Source organism: Pararge aegeria, chromosome 10 (genome assembly GCF_905163445.1).
Source record: "Pararge aegeria chromosome 10, ilParAegt1.1, whole genome shotgun sequence".
Taxonomy (NCBI): Eukaryota; Metazoa; Arthropoda; class Insecta; order Lepidoptera; family Nymphalidae; genus Pararge; species Pararge aegeria.
This window is the reverse complement of record NC_053189.1, coordinates 15,322,205-15,337,244: the sequence shown is the minus strand read 5'-3', so window position 1 is coordinate 15,337,244 and position 15,040 is coordinate 15,322,205. Positions and strand designations below refer to the sequence as shown.

The 15,040-nt window shown below is 32.7% G+C and overlaps 1 protein-coding gene across 32 annotated transcripts in view; it reads right to left on the bottom strand.

Moving 5' to 3' along the window:
• The window catches only part of LOC120626775 (protein tramtrack, beta isoform), a 548,009-nt gene that overhangs the window by 301,369 nt on the left and 231,600 nt on the right, over positions 1–15,040 (bottom strand). The window contains exons 5-6 of one of the 32 annotated variants that reach the window (XM_039894485.1): positions 9,764–9,922; positions 8,852–9,057 (exon numbers count right to left, since the gene is read on the bottom strand). The exons of the other annotated variants lie outside the window; for them this stretch is intronic. Of the exons in view, the coding sequence (XP_039750419.1) occupies positions 8,867–9,057; positions 9,764–9,922 (350 nt within the window). The 3' untranslated portion in view covers positions 8,852–8,866. Of the gene's footprint in view, positions 1–8,851; positions 9,058–9,763; positions 9,923–15,040 lie in introns of those variants that run through there. 32 annotated transcript variants of the gene reach the window in all.

The following is a 15,040-nucleotide window of genomic DNA, read 5'->3' as shown; positions in this document are numbered from 1 at the left end:
AGTTACCTTGGCCAAGGAATTAGTTTGGCCATCCAAAGGGGCAATGCTGCCAGCATCTTAGGAACTATGCCTCGATGCGGTGGTTTCGAGGACGTTTTAGATTTTATTTAGTTTTAAATAGTTTAGTTTATTTTAGGTTATATTTGTTAATATAAACTAAATATAATAATATAATAACAACCCTAGACATTGTCATTTGTAACTATTTACCATTTGTTAAGTATGAATTAACGTTGTGTAAAAATGAAATGATATCATATTATCATGATGAACCTTCGAATTATTTTAAACTCAATTACGTTTTGATTAATGGAAATATTTAGCATGTAACAAAAACAAATGTATGTATGTATTATTTACAATTTATTAAACAACGTACATCTGTATACTCTGTAATTCCGATACCCTAAAAATAATATTATCTTCAATATTTTCTATATTATGCAACAAACTACTCACAAAATTTTCATTTTTACATTTACACTGCTATTGGACACTTATTATATAAACACACATATTTTATACATGCATACATGTAGATATCATAAAAAACATCCATAAAGATCTTACATAGACGTGTTGTAATATTACATATACACATGCAGATCTTACACACACACAAACACACACAGTACATAATATATACACATAAAAACCCGCACGTAGACGATTGTACTAAAAAAGTCACTCACGCACTGTTCAGTAAAACCATACAAATAAAAATAGCTTTAATGGTAGATGGTTATCTTTTATTTTTAACTATGAATTCGAGGGGAATATATTGTTTTTAATTATGCTGATGATGATGTTACTCTACATCTCCGACAAATCTGAACTAAACCGATTTCATTGATTGCTTTTTTTCGGTTACGCTCCTTGCGTCGCTGAAACTCGTCGATCCAGTCTAATAGGAAGCTGGCACATATCTATAAGAATATAGGAAGGAAGTGCCAGTACAGGTTTTGTTTCTTTTAAGAATATCAAAACGCTGCTAGCCAGAATCACTTCTCAAAAAATAATCATTAAATATAAATTAATAAAAATACCCTTTGTCCTTATTATTGGTTGAGGTTTTTGATTTCTATCATATGCCAAATTATAAAACTAGTTAGGTACATACATATTGCTTACGGTTAATTAAGCTTAAAAATAAAATTACTTAAATAATTCACTTGTCGGCTTTTCATTTGCTGAGTGCCCGATTCGATTTAAACTGATGCGGAGGGGCCTGAATGCTGAGGGGGCTTGTTAGATAATTTTCACGACATAAATCGACATAAAAAAGTGATATTTTCAAAGAGTTTCATTTTGAAATGTGGGAATTACTTTTAAAATATTTTTTTTTTTGTAAGTGGTCAGTTCCAGAAACTATTAACGCCCTCTACGTAAAAACGCTAGATTTTAAATCGTGCGGGTAAATCTTGACAAAAGCTATTACGAGTTAAATCCGACGTTGATCTTCAGGATGCATACTACATGTAAAGGTACTTCATTTTATCATGATAGATTTAACGATTGAGCCGAACATAGGTAACAAACAAACTGTCAAACAAACAGACTACACTTTGCATTTATAACATTAGTTGTGATTACTATTTATTTATATGACCTGCATTTCGTTAGTATAATAAGATAAGTACCGCATCTGACTACTCTGTTAAGATAAAAATAAATAGTAAAATGTGCATATATTTAGAAATACTTTTGTATTGATTTCCTACAAAATAGATAAAACTTAATTTATGAGGTAATATTCAGTAATTTTACTATTAAAATTATGCGAAAACAATTTATTATCCTATACATCTTAATTAAAATATTTCATCTAAAAAAGGTTACGAAAAGTTAGGCCAATAATAAGTTACAATTAAAAATGGTAACTAATTCGATTGTGATGATTACCAATTTTGAATTTATTGACCAGATATACTTGTATGAAAGGTATCCCATAAATATTGGATACAAGCAGACGTCACTTTGCTGAAGTCCATGATGAGCAGTAAATATCAAATTTAATTTGCTATAATTTGTGAAAACTAGACAAATCTTGACGGTGCAATTTATAATTAAATCCAATTTTATAGACCACATCACACATCGAGTATTGGGATCGCATTTTTGAAGATCTGTGCTGTGATGTTAATAAATATTAAAGAAATGATTAATAGCACCGTTCAGAATTGCTTGGTTTTAAAAGATTATAGTAAATTGAATCGTTCACTAATGATTTTAAACTAAGATTTTCATGGTTAATAAACATTTCTTAAATATGGTTCAACGAGGACATACCAGGATAATATTTTACATGTCGATATTTCGACCCAGTTGCAAATGCAAATCGTTCACTATTTACTATTTCTGTAAATTGTTAAAAATAAAAAAGGTACATTATACTACCTCCTATCATATCTACAGCAACTTCATCAGGAATGACTCGATTACTTTATTTTGTGTAAACTATTTATGTATTTATCTTTGTGACAATGCCCTGAGGATTCCCTATACGAAAACTATCGCTCACACAAAAAAACATATGAAATTTGATACTTTCGAACTCTAAGATCTCTCTACGATCGTCAAAGTGTATCGAACGGCCGTAGAACAGAGACTTATAAACAAGTGACTGAAGAAAAAATATTTCAAAATGTCACAGCGCGGAGATTCCCTGTAAGCCGTGTCTGAACCATCTTCGGTTAAAACGCGACAGCGGATAATCCTTTTTAAGAGACAATGTGGATAAAACCTGCACAAGTTATTTAAAAAGAAATTGATGGCGTTATAATGGAGTGCGAAACAGTAGATGAAAGTAATGAGAATGAGCTTGATGATATGAGATTGGTGACCTAAAAACAGTTACTAATAAAATGAGTTCGATAACATAAGAAAAATAATTAGGATGACGTAAGATTTCCTGCCTTACTTGAAAGCCCATGTGCTGTGCTTATCTTTAACGCTCCTAACAAGACCGCACTGCAATGTTTCCATCGTTTTGAACTTGATTATCAACTGTTTAAACAATACGATTATATATTTCGCAATAAGTCCAATAAGAATCAGCACTAACTATTCGTGATTATGCACCTGTCGAACCCTTATTATCACATTGTCGATAGTAGTCACAAACGCGGGACACCCTGATGTCTTCTTTACACAGCGCCATCTGATTTTAGCGCCTTCGTTCTGATGTATAGTGAACCTTTGCTGAGCTATGTCCAAACATCGTTTGCCACCGTTGGTGTAGCCAAAAAATGCTGAAAGCAAAAAGGGGTTGTAATAATTTTAGGTTATAAAAATATTCAGAACAACAAGAAGAAACTGACACGAGAAAAGTATCTATTAAATATCATTGAAAAATTCGCACGTATTTTTAAAATCTATAAAAATATGACGGAACGTAGAGTAGTCAGACCTAAAAATAATTTTGTTAATTTCCTACAACTTCAATGTCGGCCAAATGTTATTAATTTAAAACTCCAAACAACTTTGGCAGATAAGCACTTCGGTATTGAGACCACATTCTTGAGTCCCAGGAAGTTGTTAAATTAAACAGATTCGCTTTAAAGAATGTTAAATATATTAAATTTTTCTTTCAGTTATGTTACAAATATTGTTACCTAAGGTATGTTATACATTAAAAAATAACGATGTTTATCAAGCTGTTACGGGGCGATGACAGTGGTTCTTATTTATCTGAACGTTATCTTATTCCTTATTTATCGTGCCTAGCTTAGACGTTTAAAGTCAATTTTTTCTTATTTTGCGCTGCTGCCTGGGTGTAAAATCTTTCAAATGTTTATTAAATCAAATCAACTCTTTTCTTTTTATGACATAGTTTTCTATCTTCTCTGCGTCTTTTTTGCTATAGCAAAAGCATCCAGCTTTGAATACCGCAATAATCGTAGTTAGATTTTTTACTTCACGCCAATCCAACAATACATCAATCGGCTTAATTTTTGGCAGAGAGTTAGTTGAAAGTCGTAGGTTAACATAGGCTACTTTTTTTATTCAAACAAACCAACGATTTACACGGTATTGTGTAAAAGTGAACGAAGAACGCGGGCAGCAGCTAGTAAATAAAAAATACAAGTAAAGTAACTGTTAAAACGAAGTAAGACTCTTAGGATGAAGTATTCATAAACATGCAAAACTTTTGTTCCACAATTAATTTCTGAGATCAATAATTTTGGAGCAATAACTGTACAAAAGTGTTATATACACAACCATACACCAGATGTGTTCACATTTAGAGACAAATGGAAAAATACTGTGGCAACAGCAAAATGGGTCCTAGATAAAATCGATACAATAATTCATACACACAGACACGTGTATTTGCACTTTCAAGTCGTGGCAATTAGATGGAGTGGCCACATTTTACTAGTTACTTTCATGTGAAACAGAACTTTACCTTATCTAAAATTATAATTATATCTCATAATAAGGTAGTCCTTGTAACCCCCTAGTCCAACTACCTAGTTTATAACCGACTAGTACGACTAGTTTTTTTTTTTTTTTATTTCTTATACTAGTTGGTGATATCGGGCCTTTGTGATTAGATCACAAATGTAATTCAGTGATTATGTTGATCATTGTATCTGATGATCGTTTTTTCGAAAGTCATCACGGTGGCGCGGCACTGCCTGTCCTTTTTGACACAGACCCAGCTTATCTTAGGACCCCTGCTGTCGCTGCGCTTGTTAAAACGGTAGGGGTCGATGATCAGCAAAGGATTACCAAAACGGGTTGTTGAGAAAAAGGGGATGTAGCCTGCGAAACATAAAAAATCATCATAGTATATGTTATATGTATTGACTATTTTTTTTTTACATTTACGTAACGCACAAGCTTAATGACATATTTGCGGCCTTTTTCTTGTAGGCAATGCTTTTATGACACCAAATTATTTGCATGCAAACGAAGTTTGACATCTAAAAAAGCAATTAAATTAGCAAAAATACGTTGTTAATAAGAAATATCGTTTCAATATTAGTATTAATTAACAACTGCGATTTATTTTTTAATAATAACAAACAAATAAATATTGTTACTCGTCTTTTAATTGTAATCAAAAAGGCACTTTAAAAAATATTTGAATAAACAAAAATTAACGATAATTTCTACCTAAGAGTACCTACTTAATATTACAAATGGAAATATTAACACTTGTTATAATTAGTTAGACATTTGATAATAAGATAATTTAGAATTAACATTTTGTAATAATATTTTTAAAATGATAATAGTTATCAATAACCTTCATACTTTTCATAAATATACCTTTGTATTCACTAATAAATATGTTTCATTTTATTAAATTTGATTAAATTTTAGTTTTAGCTCACTGGTGTAGTGGTGTTATTTTAATGTAAACCAATCTCTACACTGAACTATATCTACCAGTATCTATTTCAGTTCCATCCTTTTCTACAAGTAACTTTGTAAAAAGAATAGCATAAACCTGTCATATAGTCCAGATATTGTGTGTGAATTTGCACAGTTAAAAGATAAAACATTGGACAAACGCTTCGCAGATTGCAACCAACCTCTTGGCACAGAAATTCCACATTTTAGCAATGATTATGATTCACGTTGAGCTTATAAATACTATTGTTGACCAAACTAATGCTAGCAGAACATCCACTGGCCGAGCGCTTGACGCAGTGCCACCAAGTTTTGACACCGTATGACGAAGTGCGTTTGAACCTGTGTGATCCCACCATTACTATCGGATTACCTCGCTGAGAGACTCCAAATTTCACTGCGAAAATAAAAAAGATTATTTAAGTTCGTCCTAAAATTCTTGATTCTATATTTTTCTATACTTAACACATCCTATCACAATTTTGCATGAGCATGGGGGCCAGTCTGCGGGTCTCTTAAACACCTGGGCGTATTTCCAAAAACACAAGAAGAAAGATATAATATGCTCTTTAGTTGTGGTATCATAAGCTTCTACCATCTATTGTATTAACTCTTATACTCACTTTCCTCGATCACATATTTATCCTTGAAAATGTTGTCAAGTTGAGCACTTTATAGACAACTCTAAGGCATGCAGGTTTCCTCGCGATGTTTTCCTTCACCGTTAAGTCAGTTGATATTTAATTGCTTGATACGCACATAACTCCGAAAACTTAGAAGTGCGTGCCAGAGATCGAACTGTACTGTCAACGCATCATTAAAAAAATTATATATAATTTTTGATTAATTATATATTTTATTTATTTAATTTAATTGTAATTTTTATTTGATTTTATTTACTATTCTCAGCTTACGTGGTATGTTTTGTTTTAAATTGCTCACTCTCGCGAATGAAACCTACTGCCATCTGTAAATTGCGTCGCATGAATTTCTTGAATTTTTAGAAATTTTCCTTCCAAAATCATGAATTTAGAAATAAATAAAATAAAACAGCGCTGCCAAAATTATTGATATATATTTTACAATTCATGTTACAGTTCACGTTAAGAATTTCCAGAATATACAGTTATAAATGTGACGGCAAAAAGCTTATGACTCGTCCCCCGATAAACTCATAGAACACGGTGTCAATATTTGTTGCTTTAACGGACGACTTAACACGAAGATCGCCCCATAAGCTCTCCGTTGAAAGACGAAACAAAAGTCACAGTGCATAACAAAATACGAAAATTAATGGTTGTGATAATTTTTGGTTTTGATAATCTCATTGTTAAAGGTCACTAAGGAAACCCTACATCCCTGCGGTGCTTTGTTGCAGACCCAGTAGGTCCGCGGGCCAATGGTGTGTTTACAATTATACCTGTAGTTGTCGATCAGAAGAAGAGGCTTCCCTCGTTTAGTGTTTACAATCGTCAGTTCTGTAAAAAAAAAAATTGGAGTAGGGTTGACAAATGTAATCTTTACAATTTTTGTAAGAAAAACGTGCATTGGTACATATTTTTTAAGATGGCCACCAACTCCATCTGTGGGTTTATTACCGTCGCTTAAAGCAGTATTATTTAAAAATTACAGTTATAAATATACCTAAAACTGAAGGGGGATGTAATCTATAAGTAAACCTGCAGAGTTTATGGAAGTCAGTCGATTGCCAACCGTCGTAGAGAGCAGTAGTAGAGCCTTAGGACAAGATTTGCTCGCTCGAGGAGTAAGATGAAGTAAAACGAATCTTATTTGCAACAAAGCTCAAATACGCATACATTTCTTAAGCTGGGGCTTTTTACAGAACGTTTGCAATACTAAAAATCAGCATTACAGGATTTGCGACTCTATAACGATTATCTATATATTAGATCCCTTTTATTTTGAATATACAGACTTTGATATTTAAAAACAAATCCTCGATAATCGATCGATCTATATATCAGACTGAGAATTTATATTATCAGTTTTATACAATAACATACCTAAGCATGCTTGAAATAAGGAATTAATTTCTAAAGCATCATCAATATATTAATAGTACTGATTTAAGGAAGGGTTGTAAACCTCTCAAATAGAGTAGGTAATATAAATCCCAAACTACACAATATATATTTTGTACATTTATTTCATCATTAAAGTAAAAGTTACTGAAAATATAGCTTAATATTAGAACTATTGGTAATATACATGAATTCATAAAGTCGTACCTGGTTAAAAGTGATTTCATGAGACCTGAAAATGTAAATTTGAACTCTCGATTTTAGCCACATTAATCACAGTTATTAAAAGAGTTACCAAAAATATTGCCTTAAATATATTTTATTTTCATTTAGACACTTTTTTATGAGGCTTGACTTTATTTTTTTCGTAAAAAACCACATAAATTAATTTAAATGTAATATTACTTATCAAATCCAAACCATAATAAATTTATTAATTACTCTCATGTCTTAACTATATTACATATTTAATCTGAAACTTACATCTTAATATATTTCTACTTTTTATCTACAACTCAAAGAAAAGAAAAACTTGATAGTTTTATTAGTATTTCACAAATTAAAGATGCCATATATTAATATATAAGGCAAGGTGGAAAGAGGCTAGACTAGGCTAGACTAAGCTACACTAAGTCGATAGACTGTAACAGTAATGAAATTAAAGAATAATTCAGAGTATTCACCAGAAACCAATACTTTACACAATTGTCATAAAAATACGCCAACCATAATATATATATAGTTCAGCTGTGTCTAAGTTGAACTGAGACAAAGCTGAACTTCACAGGGCATGCAAGGAATACGTCCTGCAAAGTTGCGCCCTATGCCCATCGACTTCTAGTTACACCAGAAACCACGCCCTTCAGACCGAAACACAACACTACTGCTTGGCGGCAACAACAAGCATAGACGCAGTACTTTCCCGGACGAGCTCAGTCACAAAAAGCTACTATTCTTTATTCTCTATTACTATTCTCTCTGTTCTAATTATATGCTCGAATTTCTCTGAATTTAGGGTAAGTGATACATCTTTTGGGTAACTACCCCGTTTCCAGTTTGCCTTTTATATACCAATTCATTACCGGCCCACTACAGATTACATTATATTATACTTATAGGGCTTTATTAATAAACGAGGCTAACGTTGGTTAATGCCTTGTGGTAACTGGTGCTTAGAATACAGTTGCAACCTCGTACGAGGCTACTACGGGTATATAACGAAGAACATTGAGCAGTATCCATTACGCTACCACTACCATAAACTGCGATCACCCACCCGTATGCCCAGTGTAGCAGTGGACTGTTATAGGATATCGATTAACGTTGGTGTAGTTACGAAGTTTTTGCATGCTCTTACATTTGAAAGGTGCTGTGAGTTTTATTATGACAAAATACTGTATAGCTATTCTGACCTTATGCCACGTTTATTAATAAGGGCCATGAAATAAAGAATAATAATTAAATCAATGATTATGAATAGTTTTCTCTTTAACAATAATATCATTGATTGTTGTTATGGTAGCGCGGCATCCCGAACTGACTCTACAACAGACCCATAAAGACCTAGGACCTGAACTGCGGTTGTTCCTATTAAATCTGTACCTCCCAACCTGGATCGCTGGCTTCCCGAATCTTGTTGTTGTAAATCTATGAACTAGAAACAAAAAGAGTTAAGTTTTTTTACATTCTCAAAACAATTATTATATTCGTTATAATCAATCCATTATCGACCCACTACCGGGCACTGAGAATGAGAAGGGTTTAAACCGTAGTCAACCACGCAAACGCACAAAACTCAGAAAATTTAGAGGTAATCGTAATCGAACTCGATCCCCTCGAAAGTGAGGCCGAAGCCCTAACCACTCTCACCGCTTTATCAGTATAATCATTTAATAATAAAGTAGTTGAACAGCACTTAAAGTCATCATCAACTTCTTAAGAAACGTGATGGCATTGTTTCGTAAAAGTTCAATTGATTTGATATCAGCCAAATCCAAATATTTATAAAAAAATCTTTTCACTTTTGGCGAATTGCAAACAGAACTAATACCTATTTTAAAAATTCGACCTATTCCATGTTGAACATTAGAATTTTTGATATTATTTAAAGACAGACATAAATTTTATCCTTTATTTTCAATTATTCTTTTGATTCTTATATCATCCACAGTATCATAAATCCAGTTACATAAATCACGATGACATAGCTTTACCGAAAGGCTTTGCACATGTTTCTTGCAGATGACCCATTTCGATTTCTAGCTCTCCCTTTTTTCAAATACATACATTTACAATTAACATTATTTTAATATTGTTTCAACATCAATGGTTGTGCTCATTCTTTACGTCTACTATCATACCGTCTACCACAATGACAGAGGCTTTGCAACCAGGTTTGCTGCTGTTCCTTGCACAAAACCACGTCGCTTTTCTTCCTCGACTCCTATTATTTCTGTAATACCGGTAGTATCCAATTTGCAGCACAGGCCTTCCGTTGACCGTTGATGTGAACTGGGGTGCTAAAGGAAAATAAGATATAGTTTGCATTGTGTTATTTTGTTCTAAAGAGAATAGCTAGTCAAAGAATGAATGCAAAAAATGTTCTAAGATATTTCCTCGTGGATTTTTTTGCTTTTAGATAGCACAAGCTTTTCGTGATGAAATTTTAAGCAGTATAATGATAAAGAGGAAGATAAATTGTAATGACGATAATAAAGCTGTAGAATTAGGATATATAACAAAGAGTTAAAATAAAGAAAACGCATATATAAGAAAGTACTATTTATATCAAACAAAATTATGGTTTAATTTCGCATCATTAAATTATCATTCAAATAGAAACATTATTTTATGGAATGCTTTTGTTTCTTTACAGTAGCTCATTCAACAGACCTTATTCAAATTTTAACTTCTCGTTCGTTGGTCACTTGATTTTCAACGCTCGTCGATTAGTTAGATCGGCTCCAAACTTTCACTAGTTGGCAGAATAAGTCCCTGGTTGAAAGTCGACAGACTATTTGTTGGCACCTTCTTTTCTTCTTGATTTATTATGTCGTCAGATATACGTCCAGTTAGTTATTATTTCATAACAAATATTTTTCTGCGACTCTGTGGAGATCTTATTGTAAATTCGAAGTTAAGTGAAATAGGGACCCTGCATTGTTAAAGGCAACGGTATAAGTCCACTTAAAAGGTGAACAGAGAGCTAGTCGCAGGAAGCCGCTGGACGCAAGCGGCACAAGACCGTTATATTTGGAAGTACAATCAGTAGATGCCCATAAGTTTTGATGATGATGATGTAGTTAATGATTGTGATCATTCTTCTTTTTCATAATAATATTATCAACGACAGTGAGAGTCGACTGACAGCTTGGAGTCCTACAGTACCTATAGCAATACCATGTAACTTTTCGACCGCGACTCCTCTTGTTTCGATAATACCGGTATTTACCCCATTTTAGAATTGGTCTCCCTTTGTTTGATGTTGTAACTTTAGGCTCTGCAACAAAGGAGTCATTAGATAAAAAAAACGGTGACGAAGATTATTATGCAATATAGAAACAGGGTTTCATCTCAAACGAGTTTCCTTCGGAGTATGAACCCTATATCCATTTGCTTGTTCGAGTGACGGGGCGCCAAGCAAGCAGAAAGTTAAGCAAATATACCATAATATAGGCTCAGGAAGCGCCACCTCTCCAACTCCATCTCAACCCATTGCTGTTGTCAAATAATATATCCGCTTAAATTTGTTACCTTTATCTTTTAAGAACTTTTACCATTTGTTAGATTGATGTAGGTTTATGTTACGTTTAATTTCAAAAACTAATCTCATGTTGTATTTATAATTGAAAAATTATTTTGATATAAAAGTAACAAAACAGCGCTATCTCTTTCTGGTCTTGTTTCAATTGTGCTAGTACATATCAGTTCGCTTCAAATACCCAAGCTTACAAGTTGTCTCATTTTTCCACACCTATTTCAATGATAAAAAATAACATACCCGCTTGAGTTAGGTATTTTCACCATTAGATTGAGTGATGAAAAAATAATATATACACTTGAGTTACCTTTACCTTAGTTAGAACTTTTATCGTCTGTTTGAGTGTTAACAAAATAACATATCCGCTTGAGTTTTTTCTGGGCATTTGTAGATTTTATTTTTAAGAAAGTTTTAATTTACCTTTCGGGGTAGGGTTAAACATTTAATATTCAACTAGGCATAGTTGAATATTAAATGTTTAACCCTACCCCGTCTAGATTTCTTAACCTAAAATGATACCTCATAACTTTTTTGTGTAATTTATTGATGTGCAAATCGATGAAGATTAAATATTATGGAATAAATACATGGAATAAATATTATGGAATGAATTGTAAATAAATTAAATGATGATTTATTTGTGCACGAGATTACGAGTATTTTACAAATACTTACCGCCATCTACCGTTACTAGTTAAGATATATTATTTTGGCAATTAAATACTGATACTATTTAAGTAAATATTATGCTTATTTGTATTGAGATTTTGTGTCTCGACTTTAACCACCATCAGCCTTATATATAATGTCTCTTCTCTCACTACTTTTTTAAACGCTTTTCGACCGAGTCCTTTAAACAAGACGACAATAAATAAAAAAATATATGCGATATAAAACGACTTATTGAATTAAGTACTTAATCATGTCTTTCTTACATTCTATTATCGAAATCGCTATTGATACCGCCAGAGTACCGCATCGCTCGCATTTGCTATAAGATGTTTCTTATTGCACTGATTTATTTTAATTTTTGTCCAGAAATAGCATTCTTATCAAGAATTTGTATCATGTACAAGTCACGATGTAAATGTATAAATCGTCTACAAAAATGGCGGATGCGTATGCGCATGTTTATAATAAATTATGGTGTTTTCCACCATTGTGACGGAAGCGCGACAGGCGGCGTTCTTCCTCCCTTTAGCGCAGAACCAGACTGATCGAGTTCCCTTGCTTCGGTTATTTCTGTGATACCTGTATCCCCCAACTTGGAGTACTGGCCGACCACATCTTGACATTGTGAAGAAATGATCTGAAACATCGTTTAAATGAAATTCTAGAACTTCCTTCTTTAACTCTGACGTCTATTCAAAAGTCGTAACAAAAGTGTGACGGATCTGCATTATGTTAAACTTTACAGAACTTTACTGTAAAAAATTCCAAATTCATAAAAAATAATGACTTTTTATATATGTAATGGTATTTTTATATCATTGTTTTATTGTAATTAGTAACTTAATAGAATAAAATTGTGTCTATTAAAATAATTTTGTGTATACAAATTTAGGAATGATAAACCGTCACTGGTTAGCGTCTTATTTCTTGAAACCTTCATAATAATGACATTCAAAGACGCTTTAAACGATCTTGCAACGAAAGATGAAAACTTTAATGTCACACTTTTTTTTGTCATAGAAAACAGTTTATATTAGTTATAATGTTAGCAAGACCTATACTATGAATTTTTAAATGAGTTACTTAAATAAATTCATAGTTTTGGTTACATAAATAAACACTTTATTTTAAAGTTTAAAAAAATACAATAAATGAATCAAACTAATAAACTATAATAAAATGCACAAACCCGGCGAACCGACACGATTTCAAGGAAGGAAAATCTTTAAGGGTTCGTAGTACTTTTGAATGCGATTTTAAACTCATAGCCAATATTTTCATTATTAACCTAATACCGGGACATAACTCTCTAAATTTTTAATTTGGAGGTGGACGTGCTGGCGATTGCACTCCAGCCACAAGGTTAGCACCGCGTGAGTCAAGTAAAGTTTAATGATTATGTTGATTCTTGATAACCATGATTTCGTCCATCAAAGTGATGACGGATGCCCTGCAGCCGGCCGACCACTTGGTGCAGAGCCATTGCGCACGCGCACCCTTGCACTTGGCGCGGCGGTTGTACCGATACGCCCCTATTTGAATTATGGGCTTCCCGAACTTTGACAGTGTGTACACTGGTATCTCAACTGCAACATAAATAATTTTAACTTATGTGTCTAAATAATCCTTGAGTACAAAAGAAGTTACGTAGGTTGAAAGTTCTGATGCAGGTTCTGGTTTTTGAAATGGCAAAACATGCAATTACTTTATTACAGTTTACATAAAATAATTTAAATAATTACATACTGGTTTAGCTTTTTGAAGACTATCAAATTTGCGGTTGTTATATTTTTTTAAAGTGAACTCGATAATATTCATACAAAAAAATCAGTAGAGATAGAAGTAGCTTAAGTAGCCAATAGAAACCGTATTCTCTTGTATTATTCTAAAAAAAACGTTTTAAATATTATTACAAATAATATTGTTTGATATATTCTCAATTGATCAAATAGTTACAATAAGAAAAAAAAACAAAAAGTACGTGGATGACATTATTTTTATCAACTGTATGAATAAATGTATTTTTTCAGCAAAATTGCCATTAACAGGGCACATAAACTCTGATGCCTCTTACATCGATCCGCATAGTGCGAATCCTAGTGACGTTATACGAAAATCGAAAAACACGGCGCGTACGGGTTGTGTTGATTGAAGCTAGGCTAAACCAAACTTATTGATTGGCACTTCTTAAACAAATAAGAAGTTCTAAAAATATATCGAAGATTATATATAGTTTAACTTGAAACAATAATTTGGCACAAATACGTTAACATAACAAAGGATAAATAAAGTTTCTTCTAATCTGTGACTGATGAAAAGGGGCACATCTTTTTCAATTAAAACTTTCTACGCAGCTTTGCTTTGATGGGAAGGCTTTAGGTATCCACCAAAATGGAGACGCACGAAGACGACAGAGGAACATTTTACGAACACACGATCTTGTAAAGTAATTGTACATTTATTTACCGCAGACCATTAACATTTCTCGTTTCCACAGCGTTCGTGCTAAAAATATTTAAAATTCTTTCCTCTCTGTTTAAACTTAAAGTAATAGGAATGGAAAACTATTAATTCCTCATATTGTCTATTTACAAAACATACCCTATACATTCCACCCGTCTCCACTTTAGTCGACATCAAGCCTTAGGATTTAGAGTCGATTATATCATTGACGCAGAGTCGAAGTGCATCGGAGTGAATATTATGTGAGTTAATGATAATAACGAGATTTTCATTTTAATAATACCTATTATCAAAAAAAACGATTTATTGGTATTAAATCTTAAGCTCGTATTATAGAAGAGTTTTAAAAATAGACGACGTTTTTATGTTATGTAATAATTATAAAAACAAATAAATAACTTTAAAAAAATCATAACTTGTTAACACCACACTGTTAATTTATTCTATTTGATATTTTGAACTTCGTCGACTTCGACTCTACGTCAGTATAACTCTAGTAATAATTTAATGATTATGTTCATTCTTAATAACCATAATTTCGTCAATAAAAGTGAAGAGGGATGCCCTGCAGCCGGACGACCACTTGGTGCAGACCCATTGCGCACGCGCACCCTTGCATTTGGTGCGACGGTTGAACCGATACAGCCCGATTTGTATAACAGGCATCCCGAACTTGGATACTGTGTATACTGGTATTTCAACTGCAACATAAAAATCAATATTTGATCTTACAACTAAGCAG